We start from the raw sequence: 23,539 nt of genomic DNA, 5'->3' as shown, positions 1-23,539 counted from the left end.
AGCGGTCTCCTTCAATGATGAACTAATGAAAGTAACCCCGGGTGCATTTCAACAGCCCACAGTGGGCGATGCCTTTGTGACAGATATTTCTACATAACATTGAGTTGCTTTTTAGCCTGAAATTTTTTAAGCAATGGAAGTGTTTATGTAGTCAGATAAATGATTTGTGAGAATAAAATGTCTCACTTCCAGTTTTGGCTTTGAACTTAAAAATAGTGTCTTTTGATAGTCGTGCTTCTAATATTACTACTACTGCTGCTGTCATGATATGCAGAAAGCTTCAGTTCTTTGTGCAACATCTTTCAATACCTATCACCACAAATTGTGCTTCCACTTGATAGAATAAAGATCCATGGACTTCTGGTTGTGCTGCTTCAAAACATGTTTTTTTAAATGACAGCAATAATAATGTATTTGCAGACATTATTTTTGGTTAGTCCTGTGAATTTAATGCTGCGGGGTTGCAGTGGGTAGCCCCCACGGACTCTCTGGAGTCCAGTTCAGCCCGGAGGTTTCTGCAACACCTGTGGGAGTGAAGACTCAGCCAGCAGCAGCCTGGCCAATCAGCTGCACCTCCACAGGGTAATGGTCGCTGACAGCCAATGCCTGAGAAAGGGAAGACGTTGAAGTACAACGCACAATTTCTTTTTAGTCCAGCTTTAGTCCAGCCAAAACATCCTCCATCACTGGACTGAATGACTACAGGCCCGTCGCCCTGACGTCTGTGGTCATGAAGTCCTTTGAGAGACTGGTGTTGACCCATCTGAAGGGCATCACAGGCCCCCTGCTGGACCCTCTGCAATTTGCCTACCGGGCAAACAGGTCAGTGGATGATTCAATTCAATTCAATTCAGTTTATTTGTATAGCCCAATTTCACAAATTACAAATTTGTCTCGGAGTGCTTTACAATCTGTACACATAGACATCCCTGCCCCAAAACCTCACATCGGACCAGGAAAAACTCCCAAATAACCCTTCAGGGGAAAAAGGAAGAAACCTGCCGGAGAGCAACAGAGGAGGATCCCTCTCCAGGATGGACAGATGCAATAGATGTCATGTGACCAGAAGGACAGATTTAGAGTTAAAATACATTCAATGAATATGACAGAGTGTATGAATAGTTCATAGTAGGCATATTCCACGATGGAGACCTCCACGATCCATCAGGCAGATGGCGGTGGGGAGGAGGAGTGGGCGGAGTCTCAACAGTGGGCGGAGTCTCAACAGGACAGTGGAGTAGTCAGGAGCAGGAATTCCACGACCCAGACCTCGATGATCCATCAGGCAGATAGGATTTATGCCGTCTCATAGGGTCCGATGACCCCATGAGACGTGAAGTCAAAAGGACTCCGGGAGGAAGCAGAGTTAGTAACGTGTGATTGAGAGATGAAAATTCATCCCTAAGGAGAGAAAAAGAGGAGATAGGTACTCAGTGCATCCTAACGTCCCCCGCAGCTATAAGCCTATAGCAGCATATCAAGGGGCTGGACCAGGTGAACCTGATTCAGCCCTAACTATAAGCTCTGTCAAAGAGGAAAGTCTTCAGTCTACTCTTAAACGAGGTGACTGTGTCTGCCTCCCGGACTGAAATTGGAAGCTGGTTCCATAAAAGAGGAGCTTGATAACTAAAGGCTCTGGCTCCCATTCTACTTTTTAAGACTCTAGGAACTACAAGTAGTCCCGCATTTAGTGAGCGCAGCTCTCTAGTGGGACAATATGGTACTACAAGCTCCTTAAGATATGATGGTGCATCACCAATCAAGGCTTTGTACGTTAAGAGAAGAATTTTAAAAGTGACCAGAGAGCGAGAGAGAGTAAGAGATGAAGAAGTGGTCAGAGACATGGAGAGGAGTTACAGTGAGGTTAGAGGTAGAGCAGTTTCTTGTGAAAATGTAGTCAAGGTGGTTGCCGGCTTTGTGAGTGGGAGGGGAGGGACTGAGTGAGAGGTTAAAGGAAGACAGTAAGAGTAAGAGATCACATGACTTCTCTGTCTGGATGTTGAAGTCACCCAGAAGGATGAGCGGGGCCGGTTCCGAAGTTCGATAGGAGGGCGCCTAGCTCTTCCAAGAAATCTCCCAAAGAACCAGGGGACGGTAGAGAACAACAATGTGAAGTTGAACCGATGAGTAACGGTCACAGCATGAAACTCAAAAGTCAGTGGGATAAAGAGGGAAGCGGGTAGGGAGCGAAACACCATGTGGGTGAGATGAGTAAACCTGTACCTCCACCCCGACCAGAGGGTCTGGGTGTGTGGCTGAAGGAGAAGGCAGAGGAGAGAGCAGCCGGGATAGACGTGTTGTCTGCTGTGATCCAGGTCTCAGTGAGAGCCAGGAAGTCAAGCGACTGCTCCATGGCAAAGCCAGAGATGAAACCGGCCTTGCGGTTGGCTGACTGACAGTTCCAGAGGCCTCCTGTGACCAGGTGCTGGGTGTGAGTAGAACGGGTAGGAATGATAACAGAGGATGGGTTCCGCACATGAATGAGCGAGTCCTATAGTAACTACGAGTAGAGATACGCACAGGTATGGAAAAGACACATATTCACAAAATGGGAAAATACTCATCCACCCTCAAGACTCCAACGGAAGACTCCTATGTCTTTGTCCTCCGAGTCTCGACTCCAACGGAAGACTCCTATGTCTTTGTCCTCCCGAGTCTCGACTCCAACGGAAGACTCCTATGTCTTTGTCCTCCGAGTCTCGACTCCAACGGAAGACTCCTATGTCTTTGTCCTCCGAGTCTCGACTCCAACGGAAGACTCCTATGTCTTTGTCCTCCCGAGTCTCGACTCCAACGGAAGACTCCTATGTCTTTGTCCTCCGAGTCTCGACTCCAATGGAAGACTCCTATGTCTTTGTCCTCCGAGTCTCGACTCCAACGGAAGACTCCTATGTCTTTGTCCTCCGAGTCTCGACTCCAACGGAAGACTCCTATGTCTTTGTCCTCCGAGTCTCGACTCCAACGGAAGACTCCTATGTCTTTGTCCTCCGAGTCTCGACTCCAACAGAAGACTCCTATGTCTTTGTCCTCCGAGTCTTGACTCCAACGGAAGACTCCTATGTCTTTGTCCTCCGAGTCTTCGTCACGCTGACGCTACAGCTGACGCGAAAAACCCCATCCGGTTATAAGCCCAAGTTAGTGCCAATTACCTCCAGCCGCGTTGACACCGCCCCTTGGCTTTTGGTATTCAAATGACACTCAATAGAAACCAGGTGATGATCGCTCGTCCAATCAGTGAAGATTCAGGTGTCGGAACACAGGACACACCTCTCTACCAAAACAACTCCTTAAAACAGGACACACTAACAATCTAGCAGCTTTAAACGACAAATACAACAGTAACTTTAGCAGATAAAACTAGTTTAAAGAAGATACTTAGCAGGATCCAAGTAGTCAGTAGTCTCGCCTCACAGGTAAATAAAATTGGTCCAAGCACAGAACCTTGTGGAACTCCGTGACTAACGTTGGTGGTTATCGAGGCGTCATCGTTTACAAATACAAACTGAGATCGATCTGATAAATAGGATTTAAACCAAATTAGTGCCTTGCCTGAAATGCCAATCGACTGCTCCAGTCTCTGTAACAGGATGTCATGGTCAATGGTGTCGAATGCAGCACTAAGGTCTAACAAGACCAGGACAGAGAGGAGTCCTTTATCTGCTGCCATTAAGAGGTCATTTGTAATTTTCACCAGTGCTGTCTCGGTGCTGTGGTGTTTTCTAAATCCTGATTGAAATTTCTCAAATAAACTATTATGATGTAGAAAGTCGCACAACTGATTTGCGACCACTTTCTCAAGGATCTTGGAGAGGAAGGGGAGGTTAGAGATCGGTCTGTAGTTAGCCAACACCTCTGGATCCAGAGTGGGCTTCTTGATGCAGTCAACATGGGGCTGCACTCCATCCTGCAACACCTCGACTCCCCAGGGACCGATGCAAGGATGCTGTTCGTGGACTTCAGCTCAGCGTTCAACACCATCATCCCTGAAGTCCTCCTCACCAAACTCACCCAACTCACTGTGCCTGCCTCCACCTGTCAGTGGATTACTAACTTCCTGATGGACAGGAAGCAGCAGGTGAGGCTGGGAGAAACAACATCCAGCACCCGGTCAGTCAGCACTGGTGCATCCAGGGATGCGTGCTCTCCCCACTGCTCTTCTCCCTCTACACCAACGACTGCACCTCAGGAGACCCATCTGTTCAACTCCTAAAATTTGCAGGCGACACATCAGTCATCGGCCTCATCCGTCATGATGACGAGTCTGCATATAGGCGGGAAGTTGAACAGCTGGTCCTGTGGTGCGGTCGCAACAACCTAGAGCTGAACACGCTTAAGACTGTGGAGATGACAGTGGACTTCAGGAGGAGCCCCCCAGCACTGCCCCCCCCCTCACCATACTCAATAACACTGTGTTGGCTGTGGAATCCTTCAGGTTTCTGGGATCCACAATCTCCCGGAACCTGAAGTGGGAACCTAATGTCAACACAATCATCAAGAAGGCCCAGCAGAGGATGTACTTCCTGCGCCAGCTTAGGAAGTACAACCTGCCTCAGGAGCTGCTGACCATGTTCTACACTGCAGTTATAGAGTCTGTTCTGTGCACTTCAATCACTGTCTGGTTTGGATCGGCCACCAAACTGGATCAGAACAGACTCCAACGGACAGTCAGGTCTGCAGAGAAGATCATCGGTGCCAACCTGCCCACCATCCAAGACCTGTACACCTCCAGTCAGGAAACGGGCAGGAAAAATCACTGCAGACTCCTCCCACCCCGGACACAAACTATTTAAACTCCTCCCCTCTGGTAGACGCTACAGTTCGCCAAAACCTCGAGACACAAAAACAGTTTCTTCCCCCTCGCCGTCTCACTACTAAACAATAACCCACTGTAGCATATATATTTATCCCTGCACTTCTCGCACTCTCCACTTCTTCTGGCACTACTGTTTCACAGCTACTCAAAAGGTCATACAAAATTGCTAAAGGATACAAATCAGTTCAAAGCTGGTCAGCGCTGCACTCATTGAGCAACATTATTACTTACTTTTAATGTTTTTTGTTACTTACTTTTAATAGTATGTATTATTTACTTGAACTGTAGCTTCGCATTGTGTGTATTTTGTTTTCTTCTTACCACATATACTGTTTTAGTGCGTCTTATCCTGTACTGTTTGTTATTGTTACCTTCGCATTGAAAATGCCAGAAGGTTATGTTTTGATCGCCGTGTATTTATTTATTTATTTATTTGTATGCGTGTTATTCGCAAAACTCAAAAAGTATTGAACCGAATCGCATGAAATTTGGTGGGATGATTGTTTATTATCCGGGGACCAGTTGATGAGATTTTGGGATCGATTAGGTCAAAGGTCAAAGGTCATGAACAGGTCAAAATCTTTCGCAGAACTCAAAAAGCATTGAACCGAATCGCATGAAATTTGGTGGGATGATTGTTTATTATCCGGGGACCAGTTGATGAGATTTTGGGATCGATCGGGTCAAAGGTCAAAGGTCATGAACAGGTCAAAATCTTTCGCAGAACTCAAAAAGTATTGAACCGAATCGCATGAAATTTGGTGGGATGATTGTTTATTATCCGGGGACCATTTGATTAGATTTTGGGATCAATCGGGTCAAAGGTCAAGGTCAAGGTCATGGAAAGGTCAAACTCTTTTTTTACCATAGCACGATACATTTTTGTCCAATTGGCATGCAACTAATGCCAAAATGTTCATAATTCAATGCCCAATCTTGTGATATGCGAAGGTATGCGCTCTACCGAGTGCCCGTTCTAGTTTTATGTGTGTTATTGTTCTATGTTTGTCAAGCGACTACAGATGCAAATTAGCTGTATAGCTACAATTTGGTACAGAGCATCAATTGGTGACATTTATTTTTTAACTGTACATGGTCCCTTTTAAATAAAGATAATAATAATAACATATAGTACAGGTTTCAACTCAACCAAATATGATGACCAACAATACAAATAAAAGCGGTAAAAAAAAGAGAAGAAAACAGATTAATTTGGGGCTTTGAGTCGGACTATTGCTCGGCTGCTCTGAGAAGTCTCCTTCGGTTCAAAGGAAAGAAACAGTCCAGCACATAACCCTCCGTAAAAGGGCAGATTATTGAAAGAGTTTTACAGGTGCTTGGAGTCAGACTGTTGCCTCTGGACAGAGCTAGGCTAACTCTTTATATCTGTTTTCAGTCTTACTGCTAAACTAAGCTAACTCCAAACTGGCTCCAGCTTCATATGTTGTGGTGAAAAATGAAGAGCAGAGAAACATTGATTTGGCGAAGCAACCCAGCGGGAAATATTTTAATGAGCACAGGGCAACATTCAACAAGTTCAACAAATCCATCTTTCTAGCATATTCAGCACATCCTTGTCGTGTAAATGTAGCCCCTCCCATCAGACCTTCTAACCAATCAGATCAATTGTTGGAGAACCTGGCCCACGATTTCCTCCGGTTGGATCAAGGTGACCGTGACCCAACCGGACGAGATAACTAGGGATCATAGTCCGCTTTCAGGAAACATCTGTTAGATACCCAAGTATCATAGCAAGGTGCATCATTGTTTATGTTGGCTAACTCTAAGGAGTTCAACCTAGGTTATATGATTTCCCCCAACATAGTCCCCCCTCTGGGGGTCTCTGGACCCCCATCCTAATGTCATATAACCTTGGTCTGATAGGTGGACATGTAACCCAAAGTATTGATCTCTTACAGCTTTGCAACAACATAGTGGTTATACAGAATATATGAGTGATTCTACCAAGTGGTGATATCAATTATATATGCTTGATTATATAAGAATACAGAACATTTGAATTTAACAAGATCATTTCAAATATATCATGCAATACGAAAGGTTCACTTTCAGATAAGGACAAAGAAATCCATAGGTTGCTGTTACAGGAACAACTTCCTTAAGGTCCTTGCCCGCCAAGCGACCACCATTCTGGCATGAAGCAAGCCTTTCCTTGTGATGAACATGAATTCACTGATTCATCACACATTTTAGTTCCTGCAAATGATTGAACCCTATACCGCTACTTATTAGATGCACCGTTTATAATACACCTCAGTTCAACATGTATTTTAGCTAAACACTAATACATTTACTATTGGAATTATTTGATTAATACATGTGTTATATAGTTACACACTCATATTTATTATAAATTTCGCACTTCATCCTTCTGGAAAGATGATAAGATGTGATGTGGTGATTTTGGACCCGGTATTATTTCAACAACCTCAGGCTCTTGTCTTGGCTGAGATGCCTTCTGGTCCTGTTTCCTCCATGTCATCATGAAACAGGTCCGGTAGTCCAATCACCATTTGAGCAAACTGGGCCTTTGTCCCGTGCTCGATCGTCATCATGTTCATCATCTGAGCCAGTTGGAGGTCAGCCTTAACACCCGTCTGTTGGTCCATACTTCTCCGGCACTGCCTCCTCAGGATGGGTACGATGCAGCATGCCAATAGAAAAGCTACAATTAGGACTATCAATGCGCAACCTTGTATCGCAAAAATTACGTACTCCCCAGACCTAAAATGCAATTACGTTTGACAAACGTATTTCTCTCCAGATTACGTTTGTATTTGACGTATTACAATTACAAATACGTCTCTGATCAACGTATCTTTGCCGTTTGTTGTCTCTTTTCTACAATGCTGTTATGAATTGTAAAAAGCGTCCTCTAGTCTTATTTATTATTATTTTATACGTTGTTTCGCCTGCGTATTCTGACAGCAATAAGCGTTGTAACGGATCATATGAATTGGCGTGAAGGCTTACTGCTGGTGACACTCCTTTATTTTCTTTCTTTAGATGACAATACATTCATTAAAACTCGTAAACTATCACCACCTTAACAGAGTTAGCCTCATACGGGTCCAATCAACTATTCAACTTTTTATAAAATGCTCATCTGTCCGTGAGATCTGATTGATTAGAGACATATTTGTATTTGTAATACGTCAAATACAAACGTAATCTGGAGAGAAATACGTTTCAGTCAAATGTAACTGCAAATTGCATTTTTGTGTTACAGGGTTGCAATGCGCTAATGTCCGTATTTACCAATACGGACCCCCATTCTCCAAACATTTGGTCCAGCCAATCCCATAACCATCCCCCCTTGCCAGCATGTGTAACCTGTGACAATGCTGCCATAGGTCCTGGTCTAACATGGGTTTTGAATATATGTGGTTGCATCGTACTCAACTGATTCCTGGTTCTGGCTTCTCTCCATGATGGATGAAGGGTCATCATCTGGCCGCTGTCCTGCCTGCTCTTGGATGTCGTCACAGGTTCCACCATCGTCAGTCTCTCCTTCCCCGTGCTTCCCGTCAACGCCCATATAGGGAAGCTCATTAGTTTTAACACATGTTCCAGGCTCACCTTGTTGGTCATTGTCATCTGCTTTCAACAGTCCTTGGCTTTGTCCTTTGTGCAAAGACTCCAGTGACACCACGTTGTACTTCCTTCGACCTGGACCGCTGGCGTTTTGCACCACTCTGTAGGAACCTTCCCGACTTGGCTTGTGCCACTTTCATCGGAAGACCTTGATGTACACCTGGTCCCCTGGCACTGTAACACCCTGTTCTGTGTCTCCTATGTCTCTTCTCTGTCTTCATTGTTTAATTCCCTGCACCTGCCCTCAGCCACTCTTGTCTCGTTACTGTCTGATGTCGTACACCTGTTTCCCCCCCTATATATTGTGTCAGTCTTTCCCTTGTCTCCTGTCGGTTTGTCGTCTCTAGTTCAGTGTCCTTTTCCCGTCGTCCTGTCCGTGTTCCTGGTTCTGCCCGTAGACCCTGCCTGCCCCCAACCTGGATTCTCTGCCTGCCCCTTTTGGACCTTGTGTTTTTGTAAACTGTTTTGCCTCATTAAAGAGTGCTTTTTTGTGTTATTTATATTGCGTCCAGCCTGTCACTCTGCGCCTGAGCCTCACCCCGTCACAAGAACCTGACAGGCACCACTGGTTTCTCAGGTTCCTGGTCGGCCCTTGGTTCCTTTCCCTTCTCCTGGAGATAGATAGATCTATGTATGGCATTTAGTTGCTTCATATCCAGTCTTTTAGCTCTATCTGCAGCTGCTCAAGTGGGGGGCCCTTGTAGGGCCCCTTAGTTGAGGTGCTGGCAGTTCTGCCTGTTAACATTTCATTCGGTGTTAAGTGCGTCCGAACTAACTCCTCTCCTCGCCCCCTCTTACTTGCTTTTCTTTCTATTGATTCCACAAACCCGTCTCTTACATTATTCCTGTAGCACTGACCTTAAACAGTTCATTGTTTTTAGTTCTGACTCTTTTCTTTACACGTTTCTTGCTTTTATCTTTTGGTGTGTAATCCTTGATTCTTAGTTCCATATCCTAAAACAGACTCACATCAAATGTGCCTCCTTTGCATGCTCTGAGTTCTTGATCCCCACAATAGCGACTTGTGTCACACTCATTTCCCCCCTTTATTTTATTTTATAAAGTCCAAGCAGGTTATTTCTCATTAATTATGGTTTAAATGATTATGCTCACTGCTGCATTCCTAAAATAATTTTAAAATAACAAATAAATTAACAAAATAATAACAAAAACGAATTGTAAAACAAAGCCAATAGTTTATAATCCACCCGGGTGTTATCGTCAGCAGTCAGTCTGTCAGTCAGTTTTTATTCAGGTCTCTGTTGTTCTCTTCTCCTAATGTCAGACTTTGACGATGTGTTGTCTTTATCTTTAATTGCTTATACTCTAGTCTTTATCTTATTGTTCTTGCTGTTTTACAAAGTCCTCTTTATTCCACTAGAGGCTCATATTGGAAGTTATGTCTCTTCCTTTTCCTGTTTTAAGAAATCTTATCTATACATTTATCTGCCGGCTTAATGACTGCGAAAATGAAAAATAATCATGGTTTTATCAAACATAAAGTTTAGCTCTCCGCGCTAACATCTCCAACATATTGCTGCACACATAGGATCATTAATTATTAGTACTATCACTAAATTAGTATTGTATTTATATAATATAAACTAATCCAGGGAATAATACCTCAAACATACTCCGGTACAGTTGGTGGCGACAGTGCACCGTATCAGCAAAAGGCTGCAACCCGCAATTAAACTTAATTAATGAAAAAGAAGAAGAAAAAGAAGAAGAAGACGCTTGAAGAAGAACAAGAAGAAGGACTTCTGCTTCCTGCTTGTCTTTTCTCCAGAGTGGAACCAGACAGTGAGCCGGGGGACGACATGGCCTTGAGAGCTGCGTTGAGGAACAAGAGCGTCCTGTCAGGTTAGTCTGAACGTGCACGCGCCTCCTGCCAAACTCGCCGTGTGGGTCGCGACCCGCGTTAGAGCCGCGCGCCTCAGAAACTGGACGCGGCATGAAGAGGAGTCTCTGTAACCCTCTGCGGGGCCCACACACCCCGGTCATAATGCGCACCTCTTTTTACAATAAATGCAAACAAAAGTGTTTTGTGCCCTATACCCATGTCTTACTGTAAACAGCGTATCGTTTGTTGTGAACAGTATCGATTTAAAGGCTGTTTCAGGTCAGTTTCAGCTCGTGCACATTTTCTAACATATGGACGTAAAAAAAGTGCTTTTACATCTAAGAGAGTGACAGGTCTCTTAATTGGTTCAGAAAACATCTTCGAGGTGAAAAGATGAAGCCTCTTTTTGGTCATGGTGAATGGTACTTTTTCAAATTTTTTGTCACCGAAAATTAATGTTAACTATTTTTTTTTTATGTAAAGAAAGAAAGGGATTTCCCCAGCTTTTTAATTATGTCTCTGCTTTTTTGACCTGTTTTTATATAATTGCGTATTGAATATGTTTTGGGGATTACGCTCTTGACTGACACCAAGCAATATGTTTAAAAAAAAATTGCCATATTGTTTGATCATGATGTTGACCTCATCATAACATTCAACAACCTTTCTTTAACATATTTGAGTAATGTAAAGAATTGGAAACACCTTCAGTATTGTAATAAGACTGTAATGCGAGTTTTAGCTAAATCGTAAGTTTGAATTTGTTTCTGATTAGCGTAGCTGTCCAGTGGTTATGTACTTCTTGGAACAAATCTTCCTGACAACCACTGTGTGTGTGTGTGTGTGTGTGTGTGTGTGTGTGTGTATATGTGTCTATGTCTCTATGTGTCTATGTGTGTATGCGCACGCAGGTCTTCTTTCCCAGAGATCCTCCTGCAGCAGTCATGGCAGAGAATGTGCAACTCCTGTCCTCGCCGCTCAGCGGAGGAACAACTCCACTGGGCCTAAAATAGCCGTGGAGTTTGACCAAAGCACCGGTAAACAGTTTGCCAACAGATCATCTTTCGCACTTTTCGGAGAGGTTGAGCCAATAAAGTCTGCTGCTCACCTCTCTACTTAGATAGATGGGGAAAGTAAATTAGATACGGCTGACTATAAAGACTTGACGTTCCATGTCGTAATTTATTTTCCTTCTGACATAAATTTGCAGAAAATGTGTCAAAAGTATTGAGAATAGACCAGCCTCTCTCTCTCTCTCTTTCTCTCTCTCTCTTGTAGGTGTGGCTGTGATGCGTCTGCAGAGTCCACCGGTCAACAGCCTCAGTCTAGATTTCCTCACGGAGCTCTGCATCAGTGTGGAGAAGCTGGAGATGGATAAGAGCTGCCGAGGCCTCATCCTCACCTCGGTGCAGTCTTAGCTTTGTGCTCCGTGTTTGCATTGCATTACATATTTGGAGTTGCATTCAAATAAATACTCTTTTTAATCCAGAGCCAGCCCAAGGTGTTCTCAGCCGGCCTGGACATCATGGAGATCTACGGGAAGAGTCCAGAGCGCTGTGGAGAGTTCTGGAGAGCCGTTCAGGAGATGTGGCTGAAACTCTACGGCTCCAGCATGGTCACCATAGCTGCAATCAATGTACGCAAACATCTTTAGAAACTTGGTAAATCACATGTTTTTCACAGACTGCCTGGTAGCCTACCTTGTCCCTCCCTCCGCAGGGCTCCAGTCCTGCAGGCGGCTGTCTCATGTCTATGACGTGTGACTACAGGATTATGGCAGACAACCCGCGTTACAGCATCGGCCTCAATGAGACGCAGCTGGGCATCGTGGCGCCTTTTTGGTAAGGAGTTCTGAGTATGACACCAGAAAATCAAACAACTGTGCTGATCCCCTGCACTGGTGCACCTGACTGACCTTGGTAAATAATTGGCCCGGCGCTAAGTCCAGGCCAGCTCTGAAAAAAAAGCCTGTTGAGTATTGCGGTAGCTGTAGGGGAGTGGCTCGGGGACAGGTGCTGCAAATGGGCCTAATTGGCCCCAGATGTGGGGGATCTGTCTTGATTAGCCCTCAGCTCTATAAGCTGGAGGGGAGAGGGAGGTAGGGGAGAGAGCAGAGGCACAGTCTGTAAAGCATGTTACCAAATAAAAAGAATATATTCACGTCGACAGAGACTTCTGGGTTTGTTTTGACTAAACCAGGTTAAACAACAAGGTCAGCTACAGTGGGCTCCATACTAGCAATGAAAGCTTGACTTATTAGCTCACAACAAAAGTCAGCAGCTTAAATAACTAAATTGCTGCTGTCTGCAGGTTTAAGGACACCATGACGAACACAGTGGGCCACAGAACCACAGAGGTGGCTCTGCAGCTGGGGCTGCTCTACAACCCGTCCGAGGCCCTGAAGATAGGACTGGTGGACCAGGTGGTACCTGAAGACCAGGTCCTCGCCACAGCCACGCAGACCATGACCAAGTGGTTGGCTATTCCAGGTCATTGGCCACCGTTCATGCATGATCAGTGAACTGGCCTGTCCAGCCACATGTGCAGCGATCTTTCATCTGCAGATCTTGCTTTGGTTGAGGGAAAATAATAATTTGTAGTCATGTTGTGAAGGCAATCTTTTTTCCGCACCAATGTCTGAGTCTCTTGAAACTGAAATAACGAATATCAAATCTCCAGAACTTGTCTATGAAAGCATTTATTCTTGCAAGAAGAGTCACTGTTACATAGTCCCTCAGGAGTCCGCCAAGGGTAAACTGAAGAGTCAATGAAACAACATGTATTTAAGGGAAAGAGGAGGATCCAGAAGGAGACATTGGTCTTCAGGTCCTTTGATGAACCAAATGATCAGGTCTCAGATGGAGGATACTCAAGGGAAAGATCCTATCAACACCTGTCAATCAGTCATAATACTGTCCTGTTATAATTTGTCCCCACAGTGATCGTTTCATTCACATAGTGTCAAAAGAGAATACAAAGGAAGAATATATAAAATTCACATTACAATGTTTAGCCAGTGGTGGTACTTCAGTGTGAGTAGTCACATGTAAGACTTTGGGTTGTTACTACCTATCAACGCTACCGTTATAAGTACTAGTTATGTTGCATTAATGTCGGGGAGAATAATTAATGGTGCATCTGTCCACTTCACAGACCACGCCAGAGCGCACACCAAGTCCATGATGAGGAAGCCAACCATCGACAAGCTGACGTCCAACCGAGAGGCCGACATCCAACACTTTGTTAACTTCATCACCAAAGACTCGATTCAGAAGTCGCTGGGCATGTACATGGCGATGCTTAAAAAGAGAAGGGGCTAGAGGACAGAGGGCACACGTATTGAGTGTTACGCGTGTTTGGGGGAGTTCATGACACTAAGCAGTAGACACAAAGCATCTTCCTTCAGTGTCACATGTTCATCGGTGTCTATTGTGCAGAGATCGTTGAGTGCAGCTCCCTGCAGCAGCTCACATTCACCGCAGTGGAACACTGGTGGTTGGGTCGTGATTAGGCTCGGCTGTAATCCGACTTTAATATTTTATTTACTTATTTGTATTAATTTTATTGTTTATTTTGGAACATAATGTTTATTAATTTAGCCTTGTTGTCTATAGCCATTTTCTCAACTGCTACTGCCTCTTGGCCAGGTCATCATTGTAAATGAGAATTGGTTCTCAATTGATTTTACCTGGTTAAATAGGTCATATATAGCTGTGGGGGAGTGGCTCAGGGAACAGGTGCTGGGAAGAGGCCTGATTGGCCTCAGCTGTTGGGAATCAGGGTGATTGAGTCTCTGCACTATATGGGCTGCAATGGAGGTGCAGGGATTGGACCGGCAGAGCAGACACTAAATAAAGTATCTTGCCAAACGTTACTCTACGTGTGCTCATTCCTTGGTGCTGGGGGGGAAACCCGGGGATAGAAACAGGACTTGTTACAAACACCAACTAGAATACCTAGCTTGTAGCATAAAGGAACTACAACTATATTTTTGAACCCTGGGGGAGTTGGACAGTGACAACAAATGAACCTTGAGCCTTGATTCACATCAATGCTTCTGTGACAAATAAATGTTTCCCCTTAAAGTCGGGTCAACATGTTCCATTTACTGCCAAACCCGCCACTAGTAAGCTAGTTAACTGAACATGGAAACATTTGAAGTTTATGACAAAGCAGAAAAACACATTGAATAGTTATTGCCACAAAGCGGTCTCCTTCAATGATGAACTAATGAAAGTAACCCCGGGTGCATTTCAACAGCCCACAGTGGGCGATGCCTTTGTGACAGATATTTCTACATAACATTATTGAGCTGCTTTTTAGCCTGAAATTTCTTAAGCAATGGGAGTGTTTATGTAGTCAGATAAATGATTTGTGAGAATAAAATGTCTCACTTCCAGTTTTGGCTGTGAACTTAAAAATAGTGTCTTTTGATAGTCGTGCTTCTAATATTACTACTACTGCTGCTGTCATGATATGCAGAAAGCTTCAGTTCTTTGTGCAACATCTTTCAATACCTATCACCACAAATTGTGCATCCACTTGATAGAATAAAGATCCATGGACTTCTGGTTGTGCTGCTTCAAAACATGTTTTTTTTAAATGACAGCAATAATAATGTATTTGCAGACATTATTTTTGGTTAGTCCTGTGAATTTAATGCTGCGGGGTTGCAGAGGGTAGCCCCCACGGACTCTCTGGAGTCCAGTTCAGCCCGGAGGTTTCTGCAACACCTGTGGGAGTGAAGACTCAGCCAGCAGCAGCCTGGCCAATCAGCTGCACCTCCACAGGGTAATGGTCGCTGACAGCCAATGCCTGAGAAAGGGAAGATGTTGAAGTACAACGCACAATCTCTTGTTAGTCCAGCTTAACCCTTGTGTTGCCTTCGGGTCAATTTGACCCGATTCAATGTTTCACCCTCCTGTTACCTTTATATTTACTAACATATTTTACCCTTGAGGTCAATATGACCCCAGCTATTAAAATCTCCAGAAAATTATTAGAATTAATATTGTTTTCCAAGTTTAAGTGTGAGGTACTTTATGTTTGTTTGTTGACTCCCGAAAGAACACCGACATTAAACATTGAATCGGGTCAAATTGACCCGAAGGCGACAGGAGGATTAAGCATATAGAAGATCGCCTCGATTAACCAACATGGTTTAGTATACGTTATAAAACTCAAAAGGTCATACAAAATTGCAAAAGAAATACAAATCAGTTGAAAGCTGGTCAGCGCTGTACTCATTGAGCAAAATTATTACTTACTTTTAATGTTATTTGTTACTTACTTTTAATAGTATATATTATAGCTAGGCTAACTCTTTATAGCTGTTTCCAGTCTTTGTGCTAAGCTAAGCTAACAGCCAAAACAGTGGTGTCAATCTTCTCATCTAAAAAGCAAATGATTTCCCAAAATCTTGAACTATGCCTTTGATTGTAATTTTAACACACTGTGGCAGCTAGAGGGGCGGGTCTCTAATTGGCCTCGGCTGCTGGCTGGTTGGTAATCAGCCAGTGGCTGATGCTGCCCCAATAAAAGGAGCAGTACAGAGTGAGTTTGAGAGAGTTAGCAGCAGTGGCGGCTCGTCCATAGGGGGCGCTAGTGCGCCGCCCCTCTTAAAATTTGGAGATGAATAAAAAAGAAGAAGAAAAATAAATAAAAAAATCCTGTCAAAAAACATTATATGCCAAATCATTTCAATAGTAAATATACCGTGTTGACGCGCTAAATGTGTGTGGGAGACCGTAAGCCCCTGTCAACAACCACTTAAGTTAATGTGAAAAAATATAATATATCGCCATTATCACGGAGAGAAGCCCTCCCTTTTCGAGGCGCTGTTCTAACGTGTGTACGGCATCGAGAAACATTTCAGTCGTTTTGGCAATGACCGCTTCACATTGCCGGATGAAACTGAATCTTGGTGCGCACAAATGTGCGCACGCGATTGGATTATTCGCAGATCAGAGACCCGTATGTTCCTCAGCCCATAGAGCAGTGTTGCCAGGTCCGCGGTTTTCCTGCGGAATCGGGCCACTTTTGAAGTGTTGCGGGTTGAATTTTTGTCCTTGGTTCGGTAGACCTATTTTGCATGCAAATTACATGAATATCTTTAAATAAAAATCCATATTTTAAATGAAATAATTTATTCATACCCAAATCCTACCAAACTGACTCAAGATCAGCACGTATACACATTTTATTTATGATAATATACTGTATCTAATTACACAAGGCCATTTTAGGACCTAGGTGAAATAACTTGAGGGAAAACTGCTTTTAATGCTGGCAAACTAAACATATGTTGTTACTTTGTAGATATTACAATACATTTGGCAATGATAGCAATGCTGTTGGACTTTAAAAGCAGTGTATATGGTTTGGCACGGGCATATTTTGAGTTCTGATATTGGGCTGGTTTTTGGGCTGGTTTTGATTGGCCATTGGGCTGGTTTTGTCACACAGACCTGGCAACCCTGCTCACAATGGTTTTATATTGCTGAGGGTGAGTTGAGTGAAAAACGATGTTGCACTATTTTGGCTATATTCTTTATAAAATTAACCGCTTATGTTACATACAGTAATGGTCGCAAATACGATCACGGCGCCAGCTGTCGTGGTCATTTAGACCGTCAACATATACGCTTGGTGGCGGTCTCATTGAGCCACTTTGGCACCGCTTTGTTTAGCTACATCCGTCGCCCGACGTATATTTTCCTTGTGTAAATTGTGTTTTGCGTGTCTAGGAAGTGGAAGTGCAGAGACAGATCAGAAGGCAAATGTGTGTGTTCTGTTGTCTTCTGCAGGTATGTGTTTCCTTTGTTCAAAGTTAGAATTTTCTCTGTTTCTGCTGAAATGACTCTAGCTCATGTAGTTATTTATTTTGTCCATTAGGGTCTCTGTTTTCCCTTGTATGTTACATGTCATGGTTTTTGATGAGAATTGTTATTATTTAGATTTAATGTGGTCCTGTCTTCCATGGACAATGGTTTTATTTTGCTGAGGGAAGTGGAAGTGCAGAGACAGATCAGAAGGCAAATGTGTGTGTTCTGTTGTCTTCTGCAGAATAAATAAGTGCTGGGAAAATCCACCATCTGAGCCGACTTCTTCCATGCCCGCTCCACATCTGGAACATCTGCTCTGAACCTCTTTCATGTGAGGGTGAAACTCTTTATTTTGCAAACCTCTAAAACCCAACCCAATGTTTCTTAAAGAATTCTGCTCTGAACCTCTCATGCCCAAAGTTACAGTGTGTTGATAGTTGTTATTGGACAGTGTTGAGCACGCTGTGTTCTTGAAATAAAGCTTTGGTTTTTACAATATTCTACTCAAAACCTCTTTTCTTCTCATTGTTGAGTGCTATTTAAACCGCGTCGCCCAACTGCGCCCCCCCAAAAAAAAAATTCACCAGCCGCCACTGGTTAGCAGAGGCGCAGTCTTGCGGTCTGCTGGTAAATAAAGAATGTTGCCGAACAGAACCTTGGTATTGTCGAATCTCTGGTGCTTTGGGGGGGAAACCCACGGGTGACGGCCGTGGAGCTGTTACATACACATTACGTAATTATCTTGGGGTCTCTCAAATGAATAGCAAAAAGTAATCGAGGTAGAGGGAGTTGAAGTGTGGGAGTTGATGTCGGAAGTTATGTTCGCTAACGCAAATTAGCTTATTAGATGAGTCCACTACGTGGAATTATGAATCCCACTACATTTCTTGGCATAGGTGTCTAAGGCAGAGATGATTGGTTAACCGTTAAGGCGTTAGGTTGGGTCAGGATAGCCCATTGGTCAGAACCTGTCGACAAGAAGTGACGTCCCCCGTTAGTTTCTGGATTGCCGCTTTGAAGCCTCAAGTTCAGCATGTTGGACATCAGGACTCAGCCGTTTTTACTGCATCGCAACTGATGTGAATTATATCAGAGGGGAGAGAATTAAAGCAAATGTTTTCTTCACCAGACTTTGGCTGAGATCCAAGTCCACCATGTAGTTGTAGATCTCAGCACTGGCGGGCACCACTCCCTTCATCATGTCATCTGTGACCACAATCCTACGAATACAGGAAGAAGGTTAGAATTTAGAACCTGTGTGTGTGTGTGTGTGTGTGTGTGTGTGTGTGTTCCTATGCATGTGTCCCCACCTGTCGTAAGGGCAGTTAGTGTGTGGCACCGTCGTGTCGGCCTCGTCAGTAATCAGCCAATGGAAACTTTTGTCCGTGAAGAGTCGGATCTTCTGCCAGTCGGAGCCCGATACGTAATTGCAGCCTGCGTTGAAGTCGCCCAGCAGCACGATGTCCTGAAGAGAGAGAGAGCAGAAACCGTTTCGACCACACCCCGTCCCAACAATTTAATTATCCTGTGCATTCTTTTTTCTTTTTTTGGATTGATTTTGGGTGTGTTTTCTTCACATTGGCGTTCCAGCGGGCTCTAACATCGGTCACCACGTCGTAGAGGGCATCGGCCTCCTTCACGGCAGAGTCTGGAGAGGTGTGCTGGGGGATCAGAACAAAGTTCCTCACAGCTATGAAATGGGAGGAAGGAGTGAATGAAGGGGGGAAACGGGAAAGGAGAGGGAGACACAAGTTTAGGATTTTGGATATTATTTAGATGTAAAGTAGAGTTTATTTTAAGGGCTATTGGTGACCAACAGATCTGTGACCTCAGAATCTGATGTTTGGTTCTCAGTCGATCTCCTGATAAACGAGGCGATCGACATCACTGGCGTCAATCTCCCCCATGGCCTACCGGTTTGCTTGGAGGTGAACATGACGACGAAGGGCTCTCGGATGAAGGTGTCCGACCCACACGGATCGTAGCCGTCGTCGTAGGTGTAGTTTTTAGCCACGGACACCGTCTCCTCCCTGCAAAGGAAAGATACGACTTGACCACGTCTGTAAATCCAACCACTAGGGGGCAGCTTAATCCCGAATGGATGAATTTTCATTTATTCTTTTCTCGCTATGGAAAATAATTTATTGTTATCGGATTATTCTGCATTTGCCAGCATTTTCTCCAGGAATAACATTTCATGAAACAGACAAAGGCCATATATATTACAGGCTAAATAAAGTATTTTGTGACACTTTGTGACACTTTTTCAAAGGGCGTGTAGGATTTAGCAGACCGAAAGGCGGACATGTTTCCATTCGTCGATAGGCCCCGTAAACCATTTTTATACAGAAGCCCAGAACGGACAAACCAAACACCGGCTCCAGAGAGAGAACTATGCATTATTTTACGTGAAGGCCACTGTGTGGTTCTCCGACACGGCCTGTGATGGTAGGGGTGTTCTGTTGGTTGGAATCTGCAACCTCTACCAACAAGAGGCCACTAAAGCCTGCACACTGGCCCTTTAAGGGAATTCATTGAGACATTGCATTCAACGGCACGGAAAGCTGTCTAAAAGTGGAGCACAGCATGTGACACACAATTCAGTCTGCTAATATTTATCTAGAAACCGGCTTTATTTAAACAAGTGGTGGGAATTAACTATGTACATGTCACTAATTTGAGGATTTGAGGTACTTGAGTGTTTCCAATTTCTGTTACCAAATACTTCCCTACTAATCATTGACAATAAGGATAAAGACACTGTGCATATTAGAAGTATACTTCAGAACTTTAAAGGATAAATAGTTTGTTTTTCTGTTCAACTCTACGAAGGATCTTCTACAGAAGAACACCTGTCTTTGCCTCTCTGTGTGTTTACCTGTAGAGAAAGAGATATCTCTCCTTGTAGGAGCTGCGGCCCAGAGGCTCGCTGACGATGTGGCTGTACCTGAACTGAGGAGAACCTCTGCGAAAACACACACACAAATGAAATAGTCCTTTTGTTTATCTTTGTCATAATGATAAACATATGCACTTTGTATGGTGCATTGTTTGGTGCAGTCTAACTTGTTGACGTGCTCCATGAGTTTGTTGGTCGCCGACAGATCGATGTCTCTGACCTCCTGGATCAGAATGATGTCATAGCGATGGACAATCTGAGAAACACAAAACGACACATATCTGATGAGAGTTCTCGGAGCAGTGGCGTCTTATGACATGAGTCTATTTAAGTATCGTGCCCCTAAAAGAAGCAGAAAACAGAACTTAAAGAGGTGAGCCAACAAACGTCTCTTTTTCTATAATGATAACATTTAGGTAGTAAAGGGGCACTTTGCTAATTCTACAGAATAAAGTTCACTGGTCATGGCACGGTTTAACTTTTATTTCGATACAAAGTATATTTTTTAGTAGTTATACAATAACAATAAAGGTTTAAGTTTCTGCTTTTTTATGAACTTCAAATGTTTGCATGTTCAGTTAACTAGCTTACTAAATCCATCTTAAAATTTAAAAAAAGGTATGTGTGTGTGGGAGGAGAGGGGAGGGGGGGGGGGTTGACAGTAAATTCAACATGTTGATCCTGAATGGGAAACATTTATTTGTCACAGAAGCATTGGTGTGAAACAAGGCTCAAGGTTAATTGTGTTCTCACTGTACACACAGGATTAAGCAACAAAATGTCATGTGTCTCCTTAGTCTTCATTCTCTATATAAAGCTACTCCAAGAAACTTCTTGTTGGTTGGATTGTGGCGGCCCCTGTGGCCAAAGGTGGTAGTGTTTCCGAGCGCCGGAGTCCCTTTAGACTAGAGAATCCTTCTAGTAGAGCCCTGCATGGGAAGTACCACACTTGATACCTCTCTAAACATCTGTATAATGTCTTGAGCTCGGGCTTGGGTAGTAGGAACAGAAAACCTGCGTTACAAACTGAGAAACTATACTTTAAGAGCAATAGGCATTTACCAGGTGAAGTATGGGGTCAAAACAGTCTAATAATTGCACATGCACAGAGAGAGACTCACAAATGCAAACACAAAGATTTGTGAATCTTTGTGTTTGCATTTGTGAGTCTCTCTCTGTGCATTTGCAATTATTGAGTGATCTAATCCCATAGCATAGCGGGTCTGGGGAAATTATCAAATGCTAATAGTTGCATTGTGGGAAATGTAGAATCCGTAAAAAAATGTGGGTTGAACTTTGTGGTATTTGACTTAAAATATCATCTTTAAACTTTGAAGGTGAGTAAATGAAATAAGACTCAATAAGAAAACAGTCCCGACCGTGCTGATGATGTCCATGAGAGTCGCGTTGGAGGCTTTCTTGTCCCCAAATGACTTGATGTTGAAGGCTCCCAGCAGCAGGGAGGCAGACAGGTGCAGCAGGACCGACAAGACGGCCAACGCACACACCCAACGCATCCTGGGCCAAAGAGGTCAGATTCACGTGTATATTTAAAATACATCACACTGCATGCCGGGGGAGCCTGAACGACTCTCTGCCCTGCTGTGGGAGTCAGAGACGCTCGCAACACCTGCTCCCCTGGACGCACGACAGCTGGATCCCTGCTCCTGCAACTTTATTGAGTACAATATTACTCCGGCATTGCAGGAGAATAAGTTATCCTTTTTTTCCCCTCCGTGGTTACACTAGCGTGGCGGACATTCCGGATACAAAGGTCGTAAAAATATCCTCATCAGCTCCAGTGTGGTGGCTTTTTATATATCGATGATCAAACAATAAAATGAGACTGTAAGTTACATTTAGTCAGAGTACAAACTGTATTCTGTGCTACTGTAACATCACATCGCTGCATTACAGCTACTGTGCATAGCGTTGGATACTCTGCAATAATTATGATTCTCAGCAAACAACAAACAGGCTTACAGTATTGTTGACAACACACCCTTTCTACGGTACAGAGAAGAGTCGGAGGTGCATATTTACCTTCTTCTGTGAGTCGTGTGGACAAGGACGAGGCCTGTTGTAAGCTGGGCACAGGGGCTCGTGTGAATCCTCCACAACGTATGAGCAGAGACATCGGCAGTACCTTCTCGGGAGGTTTTTATTCACCTGCACGAAGCGCGTGACCGGGTCGGGCTGGAGGGGAGGGATGAAGGGAGGAGGTGGGGAATCGGTGTCTACAGGTCAAGGCGGACCCGTTGGCCATTAATTGTCTCTCACATGGTTGTATGTGTTGCAATGTGCCAGTCGTGTAGAAGAAGTTCAAAGAATTTCTGCTTTTGGTTCGATTTAGTTTCTCTCACTAACTGTAGGAGCCATTCGTGATGTTACATGTCATTTAGCAGACGCTTTTATCCAAAGCGACTTACAATAAGTGCATTCAACCAAGAGGACAAACTAAGAACAACAAGAATACAGAAAGTAACATTTCTTCAAGATAGTCGAACTACAAAAGTACAATAAGTAATCACATAAGTAATACCATGAGTAATACCATGAGTAATATCATAAGTAATACCATAAGTAATACGACAAGTAAGGGCCATTTAAGTGCCACTGAAAAGATGTGTTTGTAGTTTCCGGCGGAAGATGTAGAGATGTCTGTGTATTATATTAATTTATCAATCAAAACTTTTATTTCAGACTCAAGGTCCAGATAGTACAAAACATTAAAATAAATAAAATATACAAAATCTCTAGTAAAATATATAGAACTACAAATGCCTTATAAATAGACGGCTGTACCTGTCATTGCTCATAAAAGCTTTACTCAGTGAAAACCGTTATATTTTCCTTCATCCACCACGGAAGAACTAACCACTAGTTCTGCTGTATACTTGTTCTGGACCTCCCACAAACGTCGGAACATCTAACACCCTCGTGTTTGGGTTCATAACCTGTGACTTTTTCAATCTCTGCGGTTCTGGTACTCATAATAAGAGGTTGTATTAAAGAGCTCCGGGTGCCCGCAGACCGCAACGATGAGTGCGTCCTCCATCTTGTTCTGATTCAATAACGGCGGGACAGTGATGACGAGCGGAGCAACTCAAGGGCAACTCGGTGAGTTGCGAAATTTTGCAAAAGTTGCGAAATTACACCAAACCCTCTTGCTTCTTGCATTTTTAATGACTGTGCTAGAAGTATCTGGAGGGTGGTGATAGATAGTAGGTCTGGTATGTGTCTTTTCATCTTATTGTGCAGTGGCATCACTATTCTCCTCCTCAAGATTTATCAATCAATCAAACTTGTGATGCACTCGAGGTCCAGATAGTACAAGACATTAAATAGAATAAAATACATACAAAATAACCAGTAAAATACATAGACCTACAAATGCCTTATAAATAAGACAGCTGTACCAATGTATCCACAGCTGGGACTACCAGTCTGTTGGACCAGTGCTCTGAGATGAAAAAAAATAAAATAAGGAGGTCTGAGTTCTATACAAATACTGTGAAAAACACTCAATCCATTGAAATATACAC

General features: G+C 43.6%; 2 protein-coding genes across 2 annotated transcripts; one reads left to right on the top strand and one right to left on the bottom strand.

Annotated features, from left to right (window-relative positions):
* The first annotated feature begins 10,243 nt into the window (after positions 1-10,243).
* On the top strand, positions 10,244-14,145 carry eci1 (enoyl-CoA delta isomerase 1). Its single transcript, XM_056408199.1, has 7 exons — positions 10,244-10,291; positions 11,183-11,308; positions 11,550-11,677; positions 11,761-11,907; positions 11,991-12,112; positions 12,582-12,760; positions 13,425-14,145. The coding sequence occupies exons 1-7, from the start codon at positions 10,249-10,251 to the stop codon at positions 13,589-13,591; spliced, it is 912 nt and encodes a 303-aa protein (XP_056264174.1). The 5' UTR covers positions 10,244-10,248; the 3' UTR covers positions 13,592-14,145.
* Positions 14,146-14,985: 840 nt separating this feature from the next.
* LOC130189378 (deoxyribonuclease-1-like) lies at positions 14,986-22,096 on the bottom strand. Its single transcript, XM_056408201.1, has 9 exons — positions 22,038-22,096; positions 21,374-21,512; positions 20,162-20,250; positions 19,974-20,060; positions 19,010-19,125; positions 18,673-18,785; positions 18,406-18,560; positions 18,222-18,315; positions 14,986-15,086 (listed from the first exon to the last, which is right to left on the bottom strand). Exons 2-9 carry the CDS (start codon positions 21,509-21,511, stop codon positions 15,021-15,023), a joined length of 858 nt encoding a protein of 285 aa, XP_056264176.1. The 5' UTR covers position 21,512; positions 22,038-22,096; the 3' UTR covers positions 14,986-15,020.
* Positions 22,097-23,539: the final 1,443 nt, after the last annotated feature.

Source organism: Pseudoliparis swirei, chromosome 23 (assembly GCF_029220125.1).
Source record: "Pseudoliparis swirei isolate HS2019 ecotype Mariana Trench chromosome 23, NWPU_hadal_v1, whole genome shotgun sequence".
Lineage (NCBI taxonomy): Eukaryota > Metazoa > Chordata > Actinopteri > Perciformes > Liparidae > Pseudoliparis > Pseudoliparis swirei.
Note: the sequence above shows the minus strand (reverse complement) of the source record. Positions and strands in the feature narration are given on the sequence as shown.